At 38.2% G+C, this 23,217-nt stretch overlaps 2 protein-coding genes across 4 annotated transcripts in view; one reads left to right on the top strand and one right to left on the bottom strand.

Annotated features, from left to right (window-relative positions):
* Window positions 1-11,980, top strand: part of USH2A (usherin) — a 770,355-nt gene extending 758,375 nt beyond the window's left edge. The window contains exons 70-71 of the mRNA XM_067729757.1: window positions 7,226-7,447; window positions 9,067-11,980. Of these exons, the coding sequence (XP_067585858.1) occupies window positions 7,226-7,447; window positions 9,067-9,156 (312 nt within the window). The 3' untranslated portion in view covers window positions 9,157-11,980. The remainder of the gene's footprint in view (window positions 1-7,225; window positions 7,448-9,066) is intronic.
* A 4,447-nt stretch (window positions 11,981-16,427) lies between these two features.
* Window positions 16,428-23,217, bottom strand: part of KCTD3 (potassium channel tetramerization domain containing 3) — a 70,434-nt gene continuing 63,644 nt past the window's right edge. For 2 of the 3 annotated variants that reach the window (XM_067729754.1, XM_067729755.1), the window contains exons 15-18: window positions 22,584-22,680; window positions 19,085-19,269; window positions 18,867-19,005; window positions 16,428-18,080 (exon numbers count right to left, since the gene is read on the bottom strand). In XM_067729754.1, coding sequence (XP_067585855.1) covers window positions 17,519-18,080; window positions 18,867-19,005; window positions 19,085-19,269; window positions 22,584-22,680 — 983 coding nt within the window. In that variant the 3' untranslated portion in view covers window positions 16,428-17,518. The remainder of the gene's footprint in view (window positions 18,081-18,866; window positions 19,006-19,084; window positions 19,270-22,583; window positions 22,681-23,217) is intronic. The other variant, XM_067729756.1, reaches the window with a different exon arrangement.

A 23,217-nucleotide genomic window follows, 5' to 3' on the forward strand; every position in this document is an offset into this window, starting at 1 on the left:
CTGTTGGGCAGGGCCATATCAACAGGTGTGTTTAGAGGTGGCTGTGGACTGAGGAAGACTTTAAACAGCTTGTGTGCTGACGGGTGAGGCTGTGTTCCTGCCCTGTTGGTTGTTTGGCCTGAGGCGACCCAGCACTGGAACATGCAGGCTGTTGGGTGTGGCCAGTTCTTGGCATCAAAATGGAGACCTGCAGACAGCTCATACCAATTAGTGCTCCCCAGTACCTTGACACCAGTATCCTTGTCCCTGCAGTGAGACACAGTTACCCCCCTACCTCTCCAGGAGACCCTCCCAGACCAACAGGTAGGTCTGACCCAGGCTTCTGTGAAGTCACTGCTTTTTCCCTGGGTCCCAGGGTGCACAAGACCTTGTGTGTGCCCTCCAAGAGTGGAGCTTATGGTTTCTCCAGTCCTATGGAGTTCCTGCGATCAAGTCCCTTTGGCCTTCAAAATCAAGTGCTCTGGGGGCTGCTCCTCCTGAAGCCAAACCCCCAGACTGGGCAGCATGACGTAGGCTCAGAACTCTCACTCCTGTAGGAGACCCTCTGTGATACAATTATTTCCCAGTTGTGTGTTGCCCACCTGGCAGGTATGTATGGGATTTGATTGTATCGTGAATGCACCCCTCCTACCATCTCATTGTGTCTTCTTCTTTGTCTTTGTACATAGAATATCTCTTAGGTTCCGGTCTTTTTTGTCGATGATTGTTCAGCAGTTAGTTGTGATTTTGGTGTTTTCTTGAGAAGAAGTGAACTCAGGTCCTTCTACTCTGCCATCTTGTCCTCCAGCCAGGCATCTATTTCATTCTTTTCTATGGCTCAGTAATATTCCATTGTATAAATACACCACATCTCCCTTATCCATAAATCTATCAATCTGTCAGTGGATGTTTAGGTTGTTTCCATGTCTTGGTTATTGTGAATAGTGCTGCTATGAACATAGGGGTGCATGTATCTTTTTGAATTATAATTTTGTCTGGATATATGTCCAGGAGTGAGATTGCTGGATCATATAGCAACTCTATTTTTAGTTTTTTGAGGAACCTCCATACTGTTTTCCGTATTGGCTGCACCAATTGACATTCCCACCAACAGTGTAGGAGGGTTCCCTTTTCTCCACAACCCCCTCCAGCATTTGTTATTTGTAGAATTTTTAATGATGCCCATTCTGATTGGTGTGAGGTGGTACCTCGTTGTAGTTTTGATTTGATTTCTCTAATAATTAGCAATGATGAGCATCTTTTCATGTGCCTGTTGACCATCTGTATGTCTTCTTTGGAGAAATGTATATTTAGGTATTTTGCCCATTTTTTAATTGTGTTGTTTGTTTGTTTTGTTGTTATTGAGTTGTATGAGCTGTTTGTATATTTCAAAAATTAAGCCCTTTATTGGTCACATCATTTGCAAATATTTTCTTGCAGTCTGTAGATTCTCTTCATTTGGTTTATGGTTTCCTTTTCTGTCAAAAGCTGATAAGTTTGATTACGTCCCACTTGTTTATTTTTGTTTTTATTTTTATTGCCTTGGGAGACTGACCTACGAAAATGGTATGATTTATATCAGAGACTGTTTTGCCTATGTTCTTTTCTAAGAGTTTTATGATGTCATGTCTTATATTTGTCTTTAAGTCATTTTGAGTTTATTTTTGTGCATGGTGTGAAGGTATGTTCTAACTTCATTGGTTTGCATGTGGCTGTCCAACTCTCCCAACACCACTTACTGTAGAGACTTTCTTTTCCCCATTGTATGTTCTTTCCTCGTTTGTTGATAATTAATTGTCCGTAAGTGTGTGAGTTTATTTCAGAGCTCTTCTATTCCATTGATCCATGTGTCTTTTTTCTGCCAATACCACACTGTTTTGATAACTGTAGCTTTGCAATATTGTCTGAAGTCTTGGAGGGTTATGCCTCCTGCTTTGTTCTTTTCCCTGAGAATTGCTTTGGCAATTCTGGGTCTTTTTAGGTTCCATATAAATTTTAGTGTAATTTGTTCTAGTTCTGTGAAAAATGTCATGGATAATTTGATAGGGGTCACATTAAATCTATAGATTGCTTTGGATAGTGTGGCCATTTTAGCACTATTAATTCTTCCCAGCCAAGAGCATGGGATATCTTTCCATTTCTTTTTATCATCTTCAGTTTCCTTTATTGATGTTTTGTAGTTCTCAGCATATAAGTATTTTCACCTTGTTGGTGAGTTTTATTCCTAAGTATTTTATTTTATTTTTTGATGCAACTTTAAAGGGTATTGTTTGTCTACATTCCCTTTCTGATATTTCATTGTTTGTATAAAGAAATGCAACGAATTTCTGTATGTTAATCTTGTATCCTGCTACTTTGCTGAATTTATCATTTCCAGTAGTTTTTGTGTGGAGTCTTTAGGGTTTTCTCTATGTAGTATTATGTCATCTGCATATAATGACAATTTTACCTCTTCCCTACCAATCTGAACACATTTTATTTCTTTTTCTTGTCTAATTGTTGTGGCTAGGACTTCCAATACTATGCTGAATAGAAGTGTTGACCATGGGCATCCTTGTCTTGTTCCAGATTTTAGCAGGAACGCTTTCAGCTTTTCACCATTGAGTATTATGTTGGCTATGGGTTTGTCATAAATAGCTTTTATTATGTTGAGATATGTTCCCTCTCTATCCACTTTTGTAAGGGTTCTTATCATGAATCGATGGTGAATTTTATCAAATGCTTTTTCTGCATCTACTGAGATGATCATGTGGTGTTTGTCTTATTTTTTGATGTGGTGCATTACATTGATTGATTTACATATGTCAAACCATCATTGTGACCCTGGGATGAATCCAAGTTGGTTGTGGTGTATGATCTTTTTTATGTATTGTTCTATTTGGTTTGCTAATATTTTGTTGAGAATTTTTGCGTCTATAGTCATCAAAGATATTGGCTTGTAATTTTCTTTTTTGGTGGTGTCTATCTCGTTTTGGTATCAGGGTGATGGTGACTTCATGGAATGTCTTTGGGAGTGTTCTCTCCTCTTCAGTCTTTTGGAAGAGTTTGAGAAGGATTGGTGTAAGTTCTTTGTATGTTTGGTAGCATTTGCCTGTGAAGCCATCTGGTCCTGGACTTTTGTTTGTAGGGAGTATTTTTATTACAAATTCTATTTCATTTCTAGTGACTGGTCTTTTCAAGTTATCTATTTCTTCTTCATTCATTTTTGGTGGACTCTATGTTTCTAGAAACTTGTCCATTTCTACTAGGTTGCCGAATTTGTTGGCATATAATTGTTCATAGTATTCTCTTATGGTTTTTTGTGTCTCTGCAGTATCAGTTGTACTTTCTCCTCTTTCCTTTCTTATTTTATTTGAGTCTTCTCTCTTTTCTTCTTGGTGAGCCTAGCCAGAGGTTTGTCAATTATGTTTATCCTTTCAAAGAACCAGCTCTTGGTTTTATTGATTTTTTTCTATTGTTCTTTTTTAAATCTCTATTTATTTCCTCTCTGATCTTTATTACTTCCTTCTTTCTGCTGACTTTAGGTTTTGTTTATTCTTTTTTCTTTTCTAATTCTTTTAGGTGATGGGTTAGGCTTTTTTCAACTTTTCTTGTTTTATGAGGAAGGCCTGTATCACTATGAACTTCTCTCTAAGAACTTCTTTTGATGCATCCCATAGATTTTGCATAGTTGTGTTTTCATTGTCATTTGCCTCAAGGTTTTTTTAAATTTTTTCTTTGTTTTCATTGTTGGCCCATTGGCTTTTTAATAGCATGTTGTTTAGTCTTCATGTAATTGTTTTTCTTTTTTCCTAATTTCTTTTTCTGTGGTTGATTTCTAGTTTCATGCCATTGTGGTCAGAAAAGATGCTTGAAATAATTTCTATACTCTTAAATTTGTTGACTGTTTTGTGCCCTTGTGTGTGGTCAATCCTAGGCAGTGTTCCATGTGCACTTGAAAAGAATGTGTATTCTACTTTTTTAAGATGTAATGTCCTGAAAATATCAATTAAGTCTAACTGTTCTATTGTATCGTTTCAGAGCTCTGTTGCCTTATTGATTTTCTGTCTAAAAAATCTTTCCATTGATGTGAGTGAGGTGTTAAAAGTCTCCTACTATTATTGTATTCCCATCAGTTTCTCTCTTTATGTCTGTTAGTATTTGTTTTATGTATTTCGGTCCTCCTATACTGGGTGCATATATGTTGACAAGTGTAATATCCTCTTATATTGATCCCTTTACCATTATACAGTGTCCTTCTTTATCTTTCTTTTTAGACTTTGTTTTAATGTCTATTTTGTCTGATATGAGTATTGTGACCCCCACTTTCTTGTCATTTCTGTTTGCGTGAAATATCTTTTTGCATTCCCTCACTTTCCACCTGTGTGTGTCCTTTGCCCAAAAGTGGGTTTCTTGTAGGCAGCATATTGTAGGCTCTTGTTTTATATCCAATCTGCTACTCTATGTCTTTTGATTGGAGCATTTTTTCCATTGACATTTAAGATAACTATTGATATTTTATTGCCATTTTAAACCTTGTTTTCCCATTGATATTGTATTTCTCTTTGTCTCTTTCTTTTTCTTTTGTTTTTCCTTTTGTGGTTTGATGATTTTCTTTTGTATTATTCTTATGTTCTTTTTGGTTTTTGTGAATTCATTGTATGTTTTTTATTTCTAGTTACCTTGTTTTTCAAGTATATTAGCCTCTTCCTATATCTACTGATTTTAGACTGGTAGTCATATAGTCTCAAACACATTCTGGAAAAAAAAAATCTTCATTTTCATACTCTCCTCTCCCACATTTTATGATTTTGATGCCTTCTTTTACACCTTCATGTTCATCCTTTTTTCATCCTTTTGGTTATCATTGCTTTCACAGAAATTTTTTCTTTTAATATGTGTACTGGCTTATTTAAGTGATTTAGTTTCAAACAGATTTTCTGTTTCCTATAGATTCTTCTTTTCTATTTAGAGAAGATGTTTTGATATTCTTTTAGGATAGGCTTAGTATTGCTGTATTTTTTTAGTTTTTGCTTGTTTGAGAAATTCTTTATCTCTACTTCTATTCCAAATGATAAGCTTGCAGGCTAGAGTATCCTAGGTTACGTATTTTTCCCTTTCAGGACTTTCAATATATCTTGCCACTCCCTTCTGGTCTGCAGCATTTCTGTAGAGGAAGCAGCTGATAGCCTTATGGAGGTTTGCTTGTAATTAACTCTTTGTTTTTCTCTTGCGCCTTTAGATATTTAGCAGGCCTCCTCTTTGCTCTGTGGTTGTCATTGCCCTGTCAGCGGCAGAGTCTGCTCCTGAGTTGTTGGAGTAGAAGCCCTCAGAATGGTTTCTGAGCTGCAGTGTGAGGTAGACGGGAGTGGAGTGTTCCCGCTGGGAGAGGGGCCACTGAGTCTTCCTTTGCGGGAGCTGTCTGCCAGGGAGTGTGCTCTGTGGTGTCACCTGTGCAGGCTCGCAAAGTACACTGTGGTTGGCACTGCCCTCGGCACCACCTCCACTGTGGGAATTCAGGCAGTTGTCCCTGTTGTCCCTCAGGCACTGTGTTCACAAAGCCACCAGCACAGATCCTTAGGTGCCGATCCACTGAAGTTGGGTACCAGGACCGCAGTAGTCACACACCTGGACCTGCCATAGGAGCTGTGGAAGCATCCCAGACCCCAGCCCCGCCTCCAAGCACATGTGACCGCAAAGCTCACAGCTGCTGAGGCCGGACTTGTCTGAGCCATGGGAGCACCCACTGTCCTGCTGCCAGAACTTGTAGAGGCAGCAGGGAGAAAGAGGCTGTTATGGCAGGCTTCACCCCTCCCTTCACACGCCCTTTAGCAATGGCACTTTGCCTCTATGGCAGGCCCAGGCTTCTTCTGTGTACACCCCAGTTGTGGCCCATACCACACTCCAGCCCCTTCAGGCTGTCTCCATGCTGCCAACCCCAGTCCTCTCCCCGGGTCTGTCCTCTGAAGCCTGAGTTTCAGCACCCAGCCCTGCACATACCAGTAGGCATGCATCTTGGGCTGGGGATTGCCCCAAGGTAGCACCGATCCTCTGTGCCCATCTCTCTCTGTTCTGCCTGCTGCCAACCAGTTGTTGTACTCTCTTCCGAGCCTCTGAAGCTCTCTTTCTGTCCCAGCTGATCTCCCCACCAGTGAAGGTGCTTCCTAGGATGTAGGAACGTTTCCTCTTTCACAGCTCCCTCCTAGAGGCGCAGGTCCATCCCAATTTCTTTTTTTTGTTTTGCCCTACGCAGTTTTGTGGAGTTCTTTCTTGCACTTCTGGGTGTCTGATATCTATTGCCCTAGTTCAGTAAGGTATTACATGAGCATTATTCTACATGTAGATGTATTTTTGATGTATTTGTGGGAGGAGGTGAGCTCCACGTCCTTCTATTCTGCCATCTTGATTCCTCCCTCCAAAGAATTTGTTTAAAAACGTTCCAAACGCTGATACCCCAATTTTGTTTTCAGTTTGACTCCGTGGCTGATGTATCTGATGTGTCAAGCAATGTTACCCTAAAAAGTTACACCATGCACTTTGAGGTACCTCTGTGTGCTGCATGAATGCACGATCTTTGCATGGTGTGTCGGTGGCACGGTGAAAAGCAGAACACTTCACTGATTGGTTAAATCAGCTAAATCAGAACCCTCAGATGTTTAGAGCAGCTACACTTCCTAATGGCACGTTCTAGATCCTAATCATAGAGTGCCTTTGTCTTTCTGATGTCTTTGTGTGTCCTCCTTATTTTGGAGGCTGGAATCCTATAACAAGGGGAACAATGTGGAATGAGAAAAGAGGGAGGGAGGAGTCAGGTTCCCTACATAAATCCAGGAATTTTAAAGTGAAATACAGTTGTGCTCACTTAGTGACTGACCATGAGAGAACATTGCTAATTTTGCTCTGGGGAAGGGCTGTTCTCAAGAAGGAGGCTCTGTGCTGACACCCATGAAGAGACTACCTTGCTAACCCGACCCCTCACCCTACTGCTTTGCGATGCAGCAGCCCTAGTCCACAGGGAATAATAGCCAAAGCACCAGTATGTGAACTCTTGGGGCACTAAGAATGCTGGCCATCTAACGTGGCCATCAGCTTATTATCTCACCTTTACCAAGAATCCAGGGGACACAGGATTCCAGATGAGCTAAGTTCCATAGGAGGAGATGGGGACAGCGCTCCCTTCACTGATGACATGTGACACATGATTTTCTATCCTACTTCAAGACTATTTTCTTTAGACCTTAGTCACCAACAGTAACTTTTTTTTCAGGGCTTAGCTGATACCAAAATCCCCCGGTCTGGGACACCTGTGAGTATTAGGAGCAACCGGAGCCTGTCTGTACTGCGCATCCCAAGTCAGAGCCAAGTCAGCCAGACCTATTCCCAAGGCGCTCTCCACCGCAGTGTCAGTCAGCTCATAGACATTCAAGACAAGAAGGTCTTGATTGACGACTCGCTGTGGGAAACCATCATGGGCCATGATAGCGGACTGGTGAGTCAATTTCCTCGTCCAGAGCCTTTGCTAAACATTCCAGAAGTATATTGATAAAGAGGTGGCATGGAGCTTCCTGTACCTCATTGAAGGATGGCCGCACGGCACTCAGTGCATCCCTCTGACCATTTACCCAATTATTTTGCAACAACTTGTTTACCTGCTTGATGAGCAGGGTAGAAACTTTGTCTTGTTCTTCTGGCGCACAATAGATGCTCAAAAAATAAACTCCTGCATAAGTGAATAGACAAACAGGCTCTACTTCCTTATCTGGGGCAGAACATGACTGAAAACATTGGAACTGGCCTAAAAGAGGCATAAAGTACAAGCACCTGTTTTACTAAAGAAAAAAAAAAAAGAAAAGGAAGTGTGTTTTCCTTCTGGTTTATGGTTAGAGGAGAAAAAGAGTCTCTCAATAGGATCAATAGTTTCTTTCCAAGAAACTCAGAAAATTATGATAAATAAGGGCATTACTATTTATGAACTTTGTTTTTCATAATTTCAGTCCAGGGGGTACAAAAGAGTTAACGTCATCATTATGTAATATTTATTTTGAGCCCCTAGTGGCTGAAATGAATAAAGTCCTAGAGTTTTTAGCAACCGTTACACTTCATTGTGCCAACTACCTACATGTCTGAGGGAGTACCATTCCTTTGGAATAGTTGGATAATAAATAGATGGCCAACTAAGACCTTAGCCCCTCTGCTTACTCCTCTGCGCCAGAAGTCGTCACCTCCATTTCTTTCAACTGTCTGCTTCTGCATTTGGACTCTCACTCATCGCTCTCTCTCCCACTTCTCACTTTTCCTTCACTGAAAAGTTGATGACTTCCATGAAACCTTTCTTAACTTATGGCAAAGAATAAAGCAAGTTTCCTGGCTCCAGGTTCCAATCACAACAAAAACTAAAATTTACAGTCCTTCTGGTTTGCTTAGAATGATGATAAATAATAAGCATTTAAAAATCATGGGGCTGTTTGAAGTTGTTACAACTATTGAATTCCATGATTCCATTTTGGATCTAAAGTTTCTAAATATCAGGAATAATTATATTAGGTTGAAACATAATTGATCATATTTGACATGCAAAATGGTAGTTTCATATAGTTCAACATAATACATTGAGGGCTTAGATGAATGTGTGCCCTTACCCAAGAACACACAGCTAGTAATTTTTTTGTGGAATTGGGATCTTAGAAACATTGTCTGATTACACTGCCCCCATTCTTCACTATTATACTATATTGCCATTTTGCTTACTTTTGACCATACTGGTAATAGGCAGTCTGCAAAGTGATTCAGTGAAAGCTTTTCAAGATGCCCATACTCGGCAAATTATCTGTTCATTATAACATTATAATCAATATTACTAGCCCTATCCAATAAATATAAAATACAGTAAGGGAGTGAGACACAATGGAGCATAACAGCTTGCATTCTGGCTCTTCTGTTTAATTTTGAACGAAATCATATAAAACGTCCCCACTTTACAGATGAGGAAACTGAGGCTTGAAAGGTTAAGATATGGTACAATGTAACGCTCAAATGATATATTAATACATTTTGCGTAAGACTATTGCCAGCAACATCCTAACCAGTGATGATTGGTGTCTTTTTCAGTATGTGGATGAAGAGGACCTGATGAATGCCATCAAGGGTTTCAGCTCTATGACTAAGGAACACACCACATTCACTGACACCCACCTGTAAAGGATGGAAACCTGTAAGATATAAAGCTGGATGAGGGCTCCACACCCCATCCCCACTGGGTTATCACACATCATAAATGCTAAAAAGCCATTGCTTGTTATCCTATAATCCTTGAAAGAAATAAGGAGTGTTTTTGAAATTGTTCCTAATAGAGGTCTAAGAACTATTATTTTTCTGGCTGTCTGAAATGTGGGGTTTCTGAAATTTTATGTCCGTATGAAAATACTTATTTTGCTCTCCTTATTTTATGGAAGCTAAATAAGCATATAACTTTTACTTGGCTCATCTGGCAGTGACGCCATTGTTTAAATGAATAATCAGTGGCAATTTCGAGTTGGCCCACAGTTGCTACCGGTAAATGAAGTTACTAATTTAAAAACTAAGGATCCTTCTGAGGGGATGTCATTGCTGCTTCTTTGAGCAGCACAGCACTGCTTCTGCTTTCATTCCCCTATTTCCATGAAAGTTGACATGATCCTGTGAGGAACAGTTCTAATAATAGCTGCAAAATCAAGTCCCAATTTCAGATCAAGCTGAAACACATAAGAGAAGAACAAACTCTGCATTGAGGCTACACGTTTGGCTGTAGGTTCTATTTGATTACAATGTTTAGGGATAAATATTTACCAAACCACATAAACTTGTAAATCAATGTCCGTTCTTACATTTATGAATCTTTTAAAAAACTAAGGAATTAAACAGCTAATTTATAGATTTCAAGGAGAAAAATGAAGGGGTTTGATAGATATTTTACATAGTTTTGAAACTCCAATCAGTACTTTACATAAAATTCTCTCAATTCACTGAATACCCAGGAATATTGATATCTTCAACTTGGCACATTTCACATGGAAACTACTGTTATATTTGCATTTTTTAACTAGCCTACGTGAAATTAAAAAAGGAAAAATTTTGTGTTCCTTCCAGCCTTGATATTATAAAATTAACATTTATATGTAAATGCAGGATTACATATATGAATATATATCATATATCTGTACTATATCCCTTCATTTCAGAGAACTGCTAGAATCACTAAGCGCAGATGATATTTAACAGTACCAATTTCCATGGGTCAAAAGTTTTTGCTGTTTACTCTATTTGGATTATAAAGCTGTTGGTGAGTCCTACATCAAGAAGCATTTTTTTCCCCAAGTCAACATAAAATGAAACGTATTTAAGTTTGTGCTTTGCGGAAAATGATGGACAAAAACCCCTTCTTCATTCCTAAAGGTCTTAATGACTCCAGGAAGTTATTTTGAATATGTATGTCTAAAACACAACTGTCGGACATATTTTGTGAATTACATTCAGAAATAGGTGGATTTCCCCAAAGCTGAGATGGCAAAAACTTGTAAAACAAGGAATAACCTTACTTAGTCTGCCTGAAAATGATGAATTACCCTAAATGTCCAACAGTCAAAGATCATGAACTTTGGGGGTACTGAGACTATCCACATCTGCAGAAGAGCAGCTCCTCAGAATGACCAACTCCTGGACAAGCCTTGCCAACCTTAAGTGTCAACAGCACAGACCAGTATTAAGCAGAAGTTCTGCCCCCTTGTTAGAAATGCGACAAGCAAACGAATCTGAAATAATTGTGCACATTTGGCAGTGGATGTTCAAATTATATTTTTTCCTCGCCAAAAGTTTTATACTTTCTGAAATGGAAACAGGATTGGCTAATTTCGTTTACAGGTTTTAATTCCCACTTGCTGATTCAGTCTTAGCTATTTAGAGCTGGCACAGATGAGCCTTGACCAACCAAGGCTGAGTTTCTGATGCATGTGAGCTACTTAAGGTATATACAGAAAAGTGTTCCTTCCCAGTCCTGTGCTTGCATCCTTATCCTTGGTCTACTCCTCTGCAAATATGATTGGCTAGTCATGGGTGGATTCAGGAGAATGAGCACATCCTCACTGTTGAAAAATTAACTAGACACTATTATCACATTCTAAAGCTTCAAAGGAACATAAAAAGAAAATTGCAGGGGGTTTTATCTTAAGTTTTTCTCTACTTAATCACCTGTTTAGACATCTGGTTATTACATGAATTCGTTTAGCTGAATCATTTACATTTTGATCCCATGGCTCAGAGTGGACAGAAGCCTGCACAGCTTCCACCCACACCACCACCCTTGTAACACTCTGAACTCTACTTGTATTTACTTCAGAGAAGCCCAAGATGTTGTCTTGCTACTTTAAGTGGTAATGTGTGCCAAGCCCCTGTTCAACAGTTGGACTCACCCCTGGAGATTCTGATTCAATTGGTCTCGGGTGGTGCTGAGGCATCAGTACCTTTAAAAGCTTCCAGATATTCCTAATGTTGAGAACCAGTTATGTAAAGAACCTGGAAAAATACATGCTGTGCACAGGGACTCCAGGACTGGCCCACTTCTCCTTTACAGAGACTACAACAGGTGGCTCTCTCTAAATCTGACTCATGTCCCCTCACTTGAAGAGGCCACATACTCAGCTTAAATTTTAAGAACTGCTTTGTTATGCCTGATATTAACTGTTTGATAAGAGTACACACCTATGCTTTTATAAGCTCTACCAAGAATTGTATTTATAGATGACCTATTGCCATTTCTACTAAATGGAAAACCTAAATATGAATCTGTTATGGTACCTTATGCTGATCTAAAAACCATGTTGGCATCAATATAATTCAATCTGAACAACCTGTAAATAAAACATAGGCCAGGTGGAATAATTCAGTGAGAAGGAATTAATTATGTCACACATGAATAGTTTATTTCCAATGCACAAATATCATGTAAATTAATCTAAAGATGGTTTGCTTAATAAATATTTAAATGTGAGCCGTCTGATTTAATATATTTATGAAAAAATACTAACAGCTCTGAATTGTATTTACAGTTTACACATAAATGATAAAGGTGAGCCCATTTAAGAAAAGAGGATGTTCTGAATAATCTCTCAACCACTGATGAATTAGATGAACGTCAGAATCAACTCTTAACACTTTTTTTCAAAACATGAGTCCCGACCACCAGAGATTCAAATTTAGCAGGTAACCTCAGGTGACTCTGATATAGAAGCCTGGATGAGAAAGCCAGGAAAAGACCATAGGCTACTGAAACAGATGTGGGTTCACAAGATGGCTCAGGAGCTAAGGAGCCTTATGGTGAAATTATTTATCCTCAGTGGGTCTTGGTGATCTCATTTTGAATGAGGATAACAATACTTATCCTAGTGATATGAAAATACTTGAGTGTTGTTTTGAAGTAATTTCAGAATTCCTGGAAAAACTTTTCATCATGAGAATTATAATTCCATTGTTTTTCATCAATCACACGAAGTATATACATATTTCATTTTTTTTCTCAATGTATTTGTTTTTTGAAGTTTTTCCTTGTAGTTGATTTCTAATCTCATAGTGTTGTCAGAAAAGATACTTATGATTTCAATTTTCTTAAATTTACCGAGGCTTGCTTTGTGGCCCAGCATGTGATCTATCCTGGAGAATGTTCCATGTGCACTTGAGAAGAATGTGTACTCTGCTGTTTTTGGATGGAATGCTCTATAAATATCAATTAAGTCCATCTGGTCTAATGCATCATTTAAGGCCTGTGTTTCTTATTGCTTTTCTGTCTGGATGATTTGTCCATTTAGGTAAGTGGGGTGTTCAATTCCCCCTGTATTATTGTGTTACTGTCGATTTCTCCTTTTATGTTTGTTAACATTTGCCCCGTATATTGAAGGGCTCCTGTGTTGGGTGCACATCTATTTACAATTGTTGTATCTTCTTGGAATTATCCCTTGATCATTATGTAGTGTCCTTCGTTGTCTCTTTTAACAGTCTTTATTTTAAAGTCTATTTTTCTGATACGACTATTGCTACTCCTGCTTTCTTTTGATTTCCATTTGCATGGAATACCTTTTTCCAACCCCTCACTTTCAGTCTATGTGTCTCTAGATCTGAAGTGAGTCTCTTGTAGACAGCTATACAGGTCTTGTGTTTGCATCCATTCAGCCAGTCTATGTCTTTTGGTTGGAGCATCTACTCCATTTATATTTAAGGTAATTTTCTATATGTGTATTCTTATTGCCATTTTGTTAATTGTTTTGGACTTGTTTTTGTAGATCTTTTTTCTTCCTTTCCTCTTTTGTCTTCTTGTGATTTAATGACTATCTTTAGTGTTTTGATTTCTTTTTCATGTGTATATTATAGATTTTTCTTTGGTGGTTACCGTGAGGTTTTGATACAGCAGTCTATATATATGTACATGATTGTTTTAAACTGCTGATCTCTTAATTTCAAATGCATTGCCAGTATCCTGCACTTGTACTCTTCTTCTCTCACGATTACTGGTTTTGATGTTATATCTGTGTGTGAGTGATTTCCTACCTACCTTTACTATATTTTTGCCTTTACTGGTGAGCTTTCCCACTTCATAATGTTCTTGTTTCTAGTTGTGGCCTTTTCTTTTCCACTTACAGAAGTTCCTTTAGCATTTGTTGTAAAGCTGGTTTGGTGGTGCTGAATTCTTTTAGCTTTTGCTTGTCTGTAAAGCTTTTAATTTCTCTGTCAAATATGAAGAAGAGCATTGCTGGGTAGAGTATTCTTGGTTGTAGGTTTTCCCCTTTCATCACTTTAAATATATTGTACCTTCTGGCCTGCAGAGTTTCCACTGAAAAATCAGTTGATGGTCTCATGGGGATTCCCTTGTATGTTATTTGCTGCTTTTCCTTTGTATTTTTTTTTGTCTTTATCAGTTACTATGTGTCTCGGCATATGTTCCTCCTTGGGTTTATCCTTTATGGCACCCTCTGTGCTGGGTGACTGTTTCCTTTCCTGTGTTAGGGAAGTTTTCAGCTATTAGCTCTTCAAATATTTTCTCAGGCCCTTTACCTCTTCTCCTTCTGGGACCCCTATAATGCAAATATTGGTGCATTTAATGTTGTCCCAGAGGTCCCTTAGACTGTCCTCTTTTCATTCTGTTATTCTGTTCCACGGCAGTGATTTCCACCATTCTGCCTTCCAGCTCACTTATCCGTTCTTCTGTCTCATTTATTCTATTGATTCCTTCTAGTCTACCTGTTTATTCTTTAGATTTTTCTAGCTCTTTGTTAACCATTTCTTGTGTCTTCTCAGTCTGTGCCTCCATTCTTTTCCTGAGTTCTTGGATCATCTTTACAATCATTACTCTGAACTCTTTCTCAGGTAGATTGCCTATCTCCACTCAGTTGTTCTTCAGGGGTTTTATCTTGTTCCTTCGTCTGGTACATATTCCTTTGCTGTCTCATTTTGTTTAAATTTCTATTTGTATTTTTACGTATGTAGTAGCTTAGTTACGTTTCTCTATCTTGGAGAAGTGGCCCCCTGTAGGGGATGTCCTACATGTCCCAGCAGTACTCTCCTCGTCACCCAAGGGCCAGGGGCTAGTTGGTCCCAGGGTAGGTTCTCATCTGTGCTGTGGACTCAGTTCTACAGGCTGCAAGACTGTAGTTTCCTTGCTTCTGGTGTCTGCTCCCTAGTGGGTGAGAACGGTAGAGAGGTTTGTGCAGGCTTCCTGGTGGGAAGGGCTGGTGCCTCCCCACTGGTGGGTGGAGCTGGGTCTTGGCCCTCTGGTGGGCTGAACCCTGTCAAGCGGTGTGCCTAGAGGTGGCTGTGAGTCCAGAAGTCTTTAAGCAACCCGTCTGCTGATAGGTGGGGCTGTTTCCCACCCTGTTGGTTGTTTGGCCTGAGGCCTCCCAGCACTGGAGCTTACAGGCTGTTGGGTGGGGCAGGGTCTTGGTGCCAAGGACTTGAAATGTCTGACTGACTCCATCCAGAGTTTACACAGGTCCCCACATCAGCCACCAGCTTTTATGACCCCTGAGAGCCACAGCTGCCCCTGCCTCCCCAGGAGTTGCTCCAAGACTAGCAGGTAGGTCTGGCCCAGGTTCCTACGGAGTTACGGCTTTTGCCCTGGGACTGGTGAGTGTGGGACCTTGTGTGCACCCTCCAAGAGTGGAGTGCCTATTTCCCCCAGTCCTGTGGAGCTCCTGCAGTCAAGCCCCACAGGCCTTCAAAGGCAAATGCTCTAGAGGTTCCTCCTCCCAATGACTGACCCCTAGGCTGGGGAGCCTGGCGTGGGGCTCAGAGCTCTCATTCCTGCAGGAGAAGTTCTGTGATATAATTATTCTCCAGTTTGTGGGTTGTCCACCTGGGTGGTATGGGATTTGATTATACTGTGAGTGCACCCCTCCTACTGTCTCATGGTTTCTTCTTTATGTCTGGATGTAGAATTTTGGGTGGGGTTGGGGGGAGATTCTAGTCTTTTTTACTGATGTTTTTTCAGCAGTTAGTTAATTAGTTGTGATTTTGGTGTGCCCAGGAGGTGAGGGTGAGCTAAAGGTCCTCCAACTCCACCATCTTGTCTGAAATTCTCTGTTCACGGTTCTGGAGGCTGTAAGTCTGAAATCGAGGTGCTGTCAGGGTTGGTTTCTGGTGAGAGTGCTCTTGTAGGTGGCCATCTTCTGAGTCCTCACATGGCCTTTCTTCTAAAATCTGCTTCTTCTTCCTTACAATGATGGACAGTGTTAAAGATGTTCCTGTTCTCGAAGTTCACAGCACAGATGAGGAAGAGAGGAGGTTGTGGCGTGCAGGTGGCTGTGGAGGTTTTTTTCCCCTTTCTTCAGTCTCAAAAACTCTAATAAGGTAATTATCCCTGCTATGCCTAAGTTTTTTCATTATAATCATCTGCTCAAGGTTACAAGTTAAGTGCCAGAGTAGACTCAAGTTCCTGCTATAACATCAAGGTTCAAGCTCTTGTTGAGAGAAAAGATTTGTAGTATAATGCAAATATAGTACGGAATAATGGTATAGTGAACTGCCTTTTTATAAGATTTTACTACATAATTCTTAAAAGAAACTTCCAGTGGCCTTTTACTCTTGGAAAAGGTTGGGTAAAAACAATCAATTTGTAACGTTTTCTTACTTGCCCACCTAACTAACTTTAACATGAGTATCATAATGAGAAAGAAGTCTGTAAGAGATAATTACAATCCTTAGTAATAATGAAATTATGCTTTGCCTAACAATATTTCCCCTCATTGGTAATACAAGTTAGTTTGTTTTCATACATATAAATTGCTCCCTCTTCCCTTCCCTTTTATTATGGGAAAAAGCAAAGACATGAACAAACTCACGGTAGGTGCACTTTAAACAGGATAACTGTTCCTTGAATAACTTGAAAACACAGTCTTAATCACTTTTATTTGACTTAATTGACAAATACAAGAGAATGGCTGTGAAACCACTGGCAATATAGGAAACTTTATTTATTTTGACTTGATCCACTTATATTTCTCAGAATGGGAATATATACATTATTCACCAATAAATGCTTAATGCTTTAAATTTACAATTACCTTATTTGCAGAAACTTGGAAATCATTCCAGTTAAATGGAAAAAAATACAAAATTTTTTTTGTTCTTATAATTCAAAATATATTTAAAATATTTCTACAGCAGCCAAAACCTTTAACCAAAAAATTCAGAACTGCAGTCTCAAGCTTAACAAAATGGCCACATTCTAATTTAATTATCTTGATTATTAACACAGGAAAAAAAAATATGGTGGCTCCTAAAACAAGGCAGACTAGCAACTGGTACAGTTTTCCTTTGTGGTCACTCAAAGCTGTCTTTATTATTTTTACACTTCATCTGTTCAAACACAGACAACTGCTCCAACTTTAAAGAAAGTTTAAACTTTTGACCTATTTAATATTGGTGATGCTTGCTAAGATTTAAGAACTCCAACAGTGAGAATCAGAAAATGACCACAATTAAAGTAAAATTATCCTAAAGGACTTCCTACTACACAGAGTAATCTGGTATTCAATAGTGTTTTTGAATTACATATTTTTTCACAAACATAGCACCTCATTAAATACCTGGTAAACCACTTTGCAATCACAATAAGGGTTGGGAGACTAAGCTCCAAAGAGAATTATGTAGTTCGCTTAATATAACATTGCAAGACAAATCTCAGGCATGATCAACATTAGGAATGTTGGTTCCCACACTCTAAGGGGACGCTCATCTATATGGGCACCATCTTATTAAGACATGGTACTATGCTTCCAAAATCCACAGAGTAAACACTGAAGTAGACTCCTGCTTTACAAATGATCTATTAAATGTGCCTGTAAAACTAAAAAAAATTTCCAAAAGATCTGAAGAGATGATATGGTTATTTTATCTCCTTACCCCAGGTAATTCTGTCAAAAAGATACTGAATGAAGTCCAATCTTAATTTGTAAAGTTTTGGTGTAAAAGCTAATGTGTTGAACTCCAGTAAAGTTTAACTCTCATCTAAATTAATGAAACTACTCATTTTGCTGAGTTTTCACAAGCTGTATTCTTGACCTGAAGAATCACTTTTTTTGTGCCGAGGAGATGGAGTAGTCTTCGTAGGAGATGGGGATGCAGTACCAGGTGAGTCAGTTCCTCCATCAGAGGTACTTGGTGAGGATGCCAGGTGGGGGACTTTCTTTCTTCCAAGGAATCCTCCTCCTTCAAATCCTCCTTTCTTCCGTAACTCCACTTTATTTTCATTTTCATCCTCTGATGACCTTTTCTTGGATTCTAGAAAACCTTCAGCTATTTTATGCACCTCCACTCCACTATCTGATTCTCTCAAACTTTTAACTTCGGTTCCAGGAGACTTTCTCTCATACACATTACATTCCCCTGTTGCCCGCTTCACTTCAGCTTGTACTGGACCCAAGTTACCATCTTCAGGGACAGCTCTTTCTACATTTCTGTTCAAGTTCACAGTCTGGAAGTCCCTGTAACTGTGAAAGCTCTCAGTCCTCCTTGCTCTTGCTAACAAGGGACTTTCTCTGTAAGGCCTCATGGAACCGTAAGTAGCTGCTTCATGGATGGTTTCATGGTGCTGGAGCTGAAGACTGAAATATAGTTAATAATTACAGCTCACATTTCTTTCTGGGATTTTTCAGGGGCACATCTCATTAATTAAACTACCAGTTAAAACATATAGATTTTATAATGAATACTATATCCTTATTTACATATATAAAAATGTATTTTAAGCATGCTATATACTGTATGTGTGTGTACAAAATTAACAATGCAAATAATACACCATACATATATATTCGCAATGAAGCTAGATTTTTGAATAGCTGAAAAAAAGCTGGGGAAAACACCTTTAAAACCAATGTGGAACCAACAGTTTCAGTATTTGGCCCTTAATTCAGATTTTGGAATTTTTAAAAAATATGGTTAACTAACTAAAACAATATACTAAGGCATTATGTACTTTTAATACAATGACAAAGTAAGATTAGACAAGATAATGTAATCATTTTTATTAATATGTCCCATCATTTTTATTAATATGTCCCTAGGCAATAGGAACACCAGTTCCACATACCATCTAAGGGGACATGTGATTTTTCTAATTTCCTTTGAATGAATTCTTGATCACATAATAATTCAAATTGGCAGCAATTCACAGAATAAAAGGGCCAAAAGTGTTTTTTTTATGAAAAGAAACATGCATGTAGATGAGAAATTTAGTAAAAAAAAATTAAAAAGCAACATAAAGTATGAATTTAAAATGTACTTTGAAAAATTTGGCTTTAAAGAACTATGTGGTTACAATAGAAAGAACTATGTGGTTACAATAGCGCCAATTTTCCCAAAGCAATCAATTCAGCTCTTTAACCTACCTAGAATTTGATTCACGAAGACGGCTATGCTGAACCACAGAAGTTGCTGGACTGATATTAGGAGTAGCGCAGCGAGATGTGCTCAGATCACACTGATCCAGTAATTTGAGTAGCTCCTCTTCAGTCGGACCACCTACATCTTAGGAAAACATACATCACTATAATCACTTATGTCAAAAGCCTACCCTGTGCCAAACACCTTTCCATATGGAACCTACCCTTATCCTCACTCTTGTTAACCATATCCATGGCAGTGGTCAGATCCCACATCTGAATGCTGCCATTTGTGTGTCCCGTGAACAAGTAGCGCCTTGGCCTTGAGCCCATCCTACTGGAGCCCTCACATTCTCTCACTGTAAATGAGGATATTGTAGTACAGTCAACAGCTTGGATCTCACAGATTCTGCAAAAGATATTGTACAGTTGTAAACCATGAGGAACAAATTACATTTTATAATTCAGATTTTTAAATTAATTGTCTCTTTGCAAAGTTACAGTTGACTCTTCCACACATATAAAACAGATTTAAAGGAGTCAAAGAGAGTCAATGGGAATAAAATTCAAGCCTTGTATTCTCCAATATATTAATACTCAACTTTTTCAAAGCACTTTTATAGCTATCTTCATTGATTTTTTTCATAAAAGATAAAAGAACCTGACAAAGAGCAATTATCCACATTTGACAAATGAGGAGACCAAGCAATAATGTCAGTAAATGATGTCCCAAAGCCATAGAAGGGTTAACAGAATTGTACTTGATTGAAACATTTATCCCAGCCTACTTCAAAACAAAGGTGAGGAGGCTTATTTAAAAAAAAAAAGATTATTAACAATTAGTGCCAGGCAAATGCAAGGTCCGAAAATAAAGGAGGAAGAGGAAAAACAACTCATATTAATGTGAAAAACATAGGAACAGAATATGAAGCTTAGCTGAGCTTCCTAGCAGGCAGGGAAAAGGATGGTGGAGGGTAAGGGGGGAGTTCATTCCTGCAATGCCCACATATAGCGAGTGACAGAGCCCATCCCAGTCTCATTCCCAATCTCAAGGCAAAAGCTAGTATTTCACCATTGAGTATGAGGTTTGCTACAATTACTTTTGCAGATATTATTTATCAGATTAATAAAATTTGCCCTTTATTAAGTGCTAGGATTCTTCTTTAAAAATCATAAATGGTTGCTGAACTGTCAAATGTTTTTTCTGTGTTTATCAAGATGATCACTTTTCTATTTTTGTTAATGTAGTTATTTTTCAATATCTGTGAATTGACAAAATATTTTTAAAAATCTAGATTCCTGTTTCTGTTTAAAACTACAGTCAGCCCTCCATAATGTGGAACCCACAGACACAGAGGGCTGACTGTACTACACCAGTTTATATAAGGGACTTAAGTATCAGGGGATTGTGGTATCCACCTGCAGGGGGAAGTCCTGGATAAAGATGTCCCTCTGTAAATATTAATTAAGAAAACAGTTGCGACAGCCTCATGCAAATCAATGACGCTAAAACATGCCCTCACATCATACACAAAAATAAACTCAAAATGGCTTAAAGACCTTAAAAATAAGACATGATACCATCACATTCCTAGAAGAGAACACAAGCTAATAAGCATTCTCTAGCATAATTCGTACCAATGTTTTCTGAAGTCAGTCTCCCAAGGCAAATAGAAATAAAAGCAAAAATAAATAAATGGGATCTAATCAAACTTACAAGCTTTAGTACAGTAAAGGAAACAATAAACAAAATGAAAACACAACCTACAAACTGGGAGAAAACATTTGCAAATGATGTGACCAACAAGGGCTTAATTTCCAAAATATACAAACAGCTCATACAACTTAATACAAAAAAACAACCCAATCAAAAAATGGGCAGAAGACCAAAAAGGGAACCCTCCTACACTGATGGCAGGAATGTAAATTGGTGCAGCCACTATGGAGAACAGTATGGAGGTTCCTTAAACTAAAAACAGAGTTGCCATATGATCCAGCAATCCTACTCCTGGGCATATATCCAGACAAAACTCTAATTCAAAAAGATACAAGCACCTCTATTTCACAGCATCACTATTCACAATAGCCAAGACATGGAAACAACCTAAATGTCCATCGACAGTTGAATGGATAAAGAAGATACCTGTACACAATGGAATACTACTCAGCCATAAAAAAATGAAATAATGCCATTTGTACCAACATGGATGGACACAGAGATTATCATACTAAGTGAAGTCAAAGACAAATCTCATGTATCACTTTTATGTGGAATCTAAAATATGACACAAATGAACTTATTTATGAACTAGAAACAGGCATAGAGAACAGACTTGTGGTTGCCAAGGGAGAGGAGGGATGGATTGGGAGTTTGGGATTAGCAGATGCAAACTATTATATATAGGGTGGATAAACAAGGTCCCACTGTATAGCACAGGGAACTATAGTCAGGATCCTGTGACAAACCATAGTGGAAAAGAACATGAAAAAGAATATAAGGGCCTAGACTTTAAATGAGAGAAAAAAACATTTCCAACCTGGCTCCTTGGCTTATACTATCTTTACAACTATAGCTTTCCCTCTGGAATCATAAACTTAAAAACTATATAAAACTTGTTTTATCATGCAGAAATTGTAGTTGATTACAACACTCTGCTATTGTTGGAAGTGACAGAACCATACTTAGGGACAGAACAACACTGGAGAGGACATGAGCACTGAAGAAGAATGTGAAAGACTACATTGTTAGAGAACGCTGTTGTAACAGCAGCTTCAAACCATTGGGCAGCTTCTTCACCCAACACGTACACCAACACGAAAGTGCAGGGACGCATTTCTCCAGATACAAATTTGGCCTGTAACTACACTGTAGCTTCCTAATAACATTTTCTTAAAAAAAAAAAAAGTTTAGAACACAAAAATCATTTTCTGGAATCAATTCATTTAACAATCACTGATGACTACATGCAATGAACTTTGATGGAAAGAAAATTTATCTCAAAGACTTTATCATTAAAATATTAAGAAATCAGCGATCACATGCTGAAGATAATAGAGAAATTATTTAAAATGTCACTAGCATTAGTAACATTGATATAAAAATTTGTAACCTACTTAGTAACTACTAATAGGAATTTTACTTTTTTCACTTCCTTGACATGCAAAAAATTTTGTTCTTAAAGAGGAGAAATGTTACAGCACAATATGTTTGAGGCTGTAAATAATAATTTTAAGTGAAGTAAGATTTTAGTCAAATGAAAAAGAGGAAACTAACTCCTACTGAGCATCAATTATAGTCAGGGACTATGCAAGGTATTTTGCATGTTTTTCACTCAGTGAAATCTTGGCAAGGTAGTTAAACTTTAAAAGAAACTGAGGCTCACAGAAACAAAGTAAGTTAAGTTGAATTTACATAGCTAGTAAGAGGAAGTGCCGAAATTAGAATTTCACTTGTCTACCATCCAATTCACTGTGTATCTGTTCTACTATCATATCACTAGTCCTCCGTAAAAGTCCACAGCAGTGAAATCATAAGTAGATTGTAGAGAATAAGCACTAAGTATACTGTATTAATTTTAAGTTAAAATGACCACAAGATAAAGAATAGACGTCTCTCTCAAAGATCTGTTTCTGATACCACTATTTATCAGTGTCAAATGACTTAACATGGTTTGCAAGACAAATGCGACTTCTGAATATAATATCTTTACAGTAAAGTGTTACCTCTTCCCAGTAGATGAGAGTCTTACAAACAGTTTGTTAGTGATGGGAACAACTTTCTGGATAAACACCTGTTGATCATCTCGCTCTCCAAAAGGCCCTTGGGTCAGAAAACAAAATGGCAAAAGTTAATTAAAACTTAACAGGTTTCATTTAAAAAAGGAACATTAATTTTGAAAAACAAAGAATTCTTCATGCCTGTCATTGTGGCATTGCATTCCACGTCAAAATCAGACACAAAATGCAACACTACAAGTAGTTCATCTTGCATCAGAAATTTTTTTACAAAATAACTCAAAATGGATCAGAGACCTAAATGTAAGACCAGACACTATAAAACTCTTACAGGAAAACACAGGAAGAACACACTTTGACATAAATCACAGCAAGATCTTTTTTGATCCACCTCCTAGAGTGATGGAAATAAAAAATAAATAAATAAACAAGTGGGATCTAATGAAACAAAAGCTTTTGCACAGCAAAGGAAACTACAAACATGGACGAAAAGACAATCCTCAGAATGGGAGAAAACATTTGCAAACAAATCAACGGACAAAGGATTAATCTCCAAAATATATAAACAGCTCATGCAGTTCAATATTAAAAAAAAAAACCCAATCCAAAAGTTGGCTGAACA

Source organism: Pseudorca crassidens, chromosome 2, assembly GCF_039906515.1.
Source record: "Pseudorca crassidens isolate mPseCra1 chromosome 2, mPseCra1.hap1, whole genome shotgun sequence".
NCBI lineage: Eukaryota > Metazoa > Chordata > Mammalia > Artiodactyla > Delphinidae > Pseudorca > Pseudorca crassidens.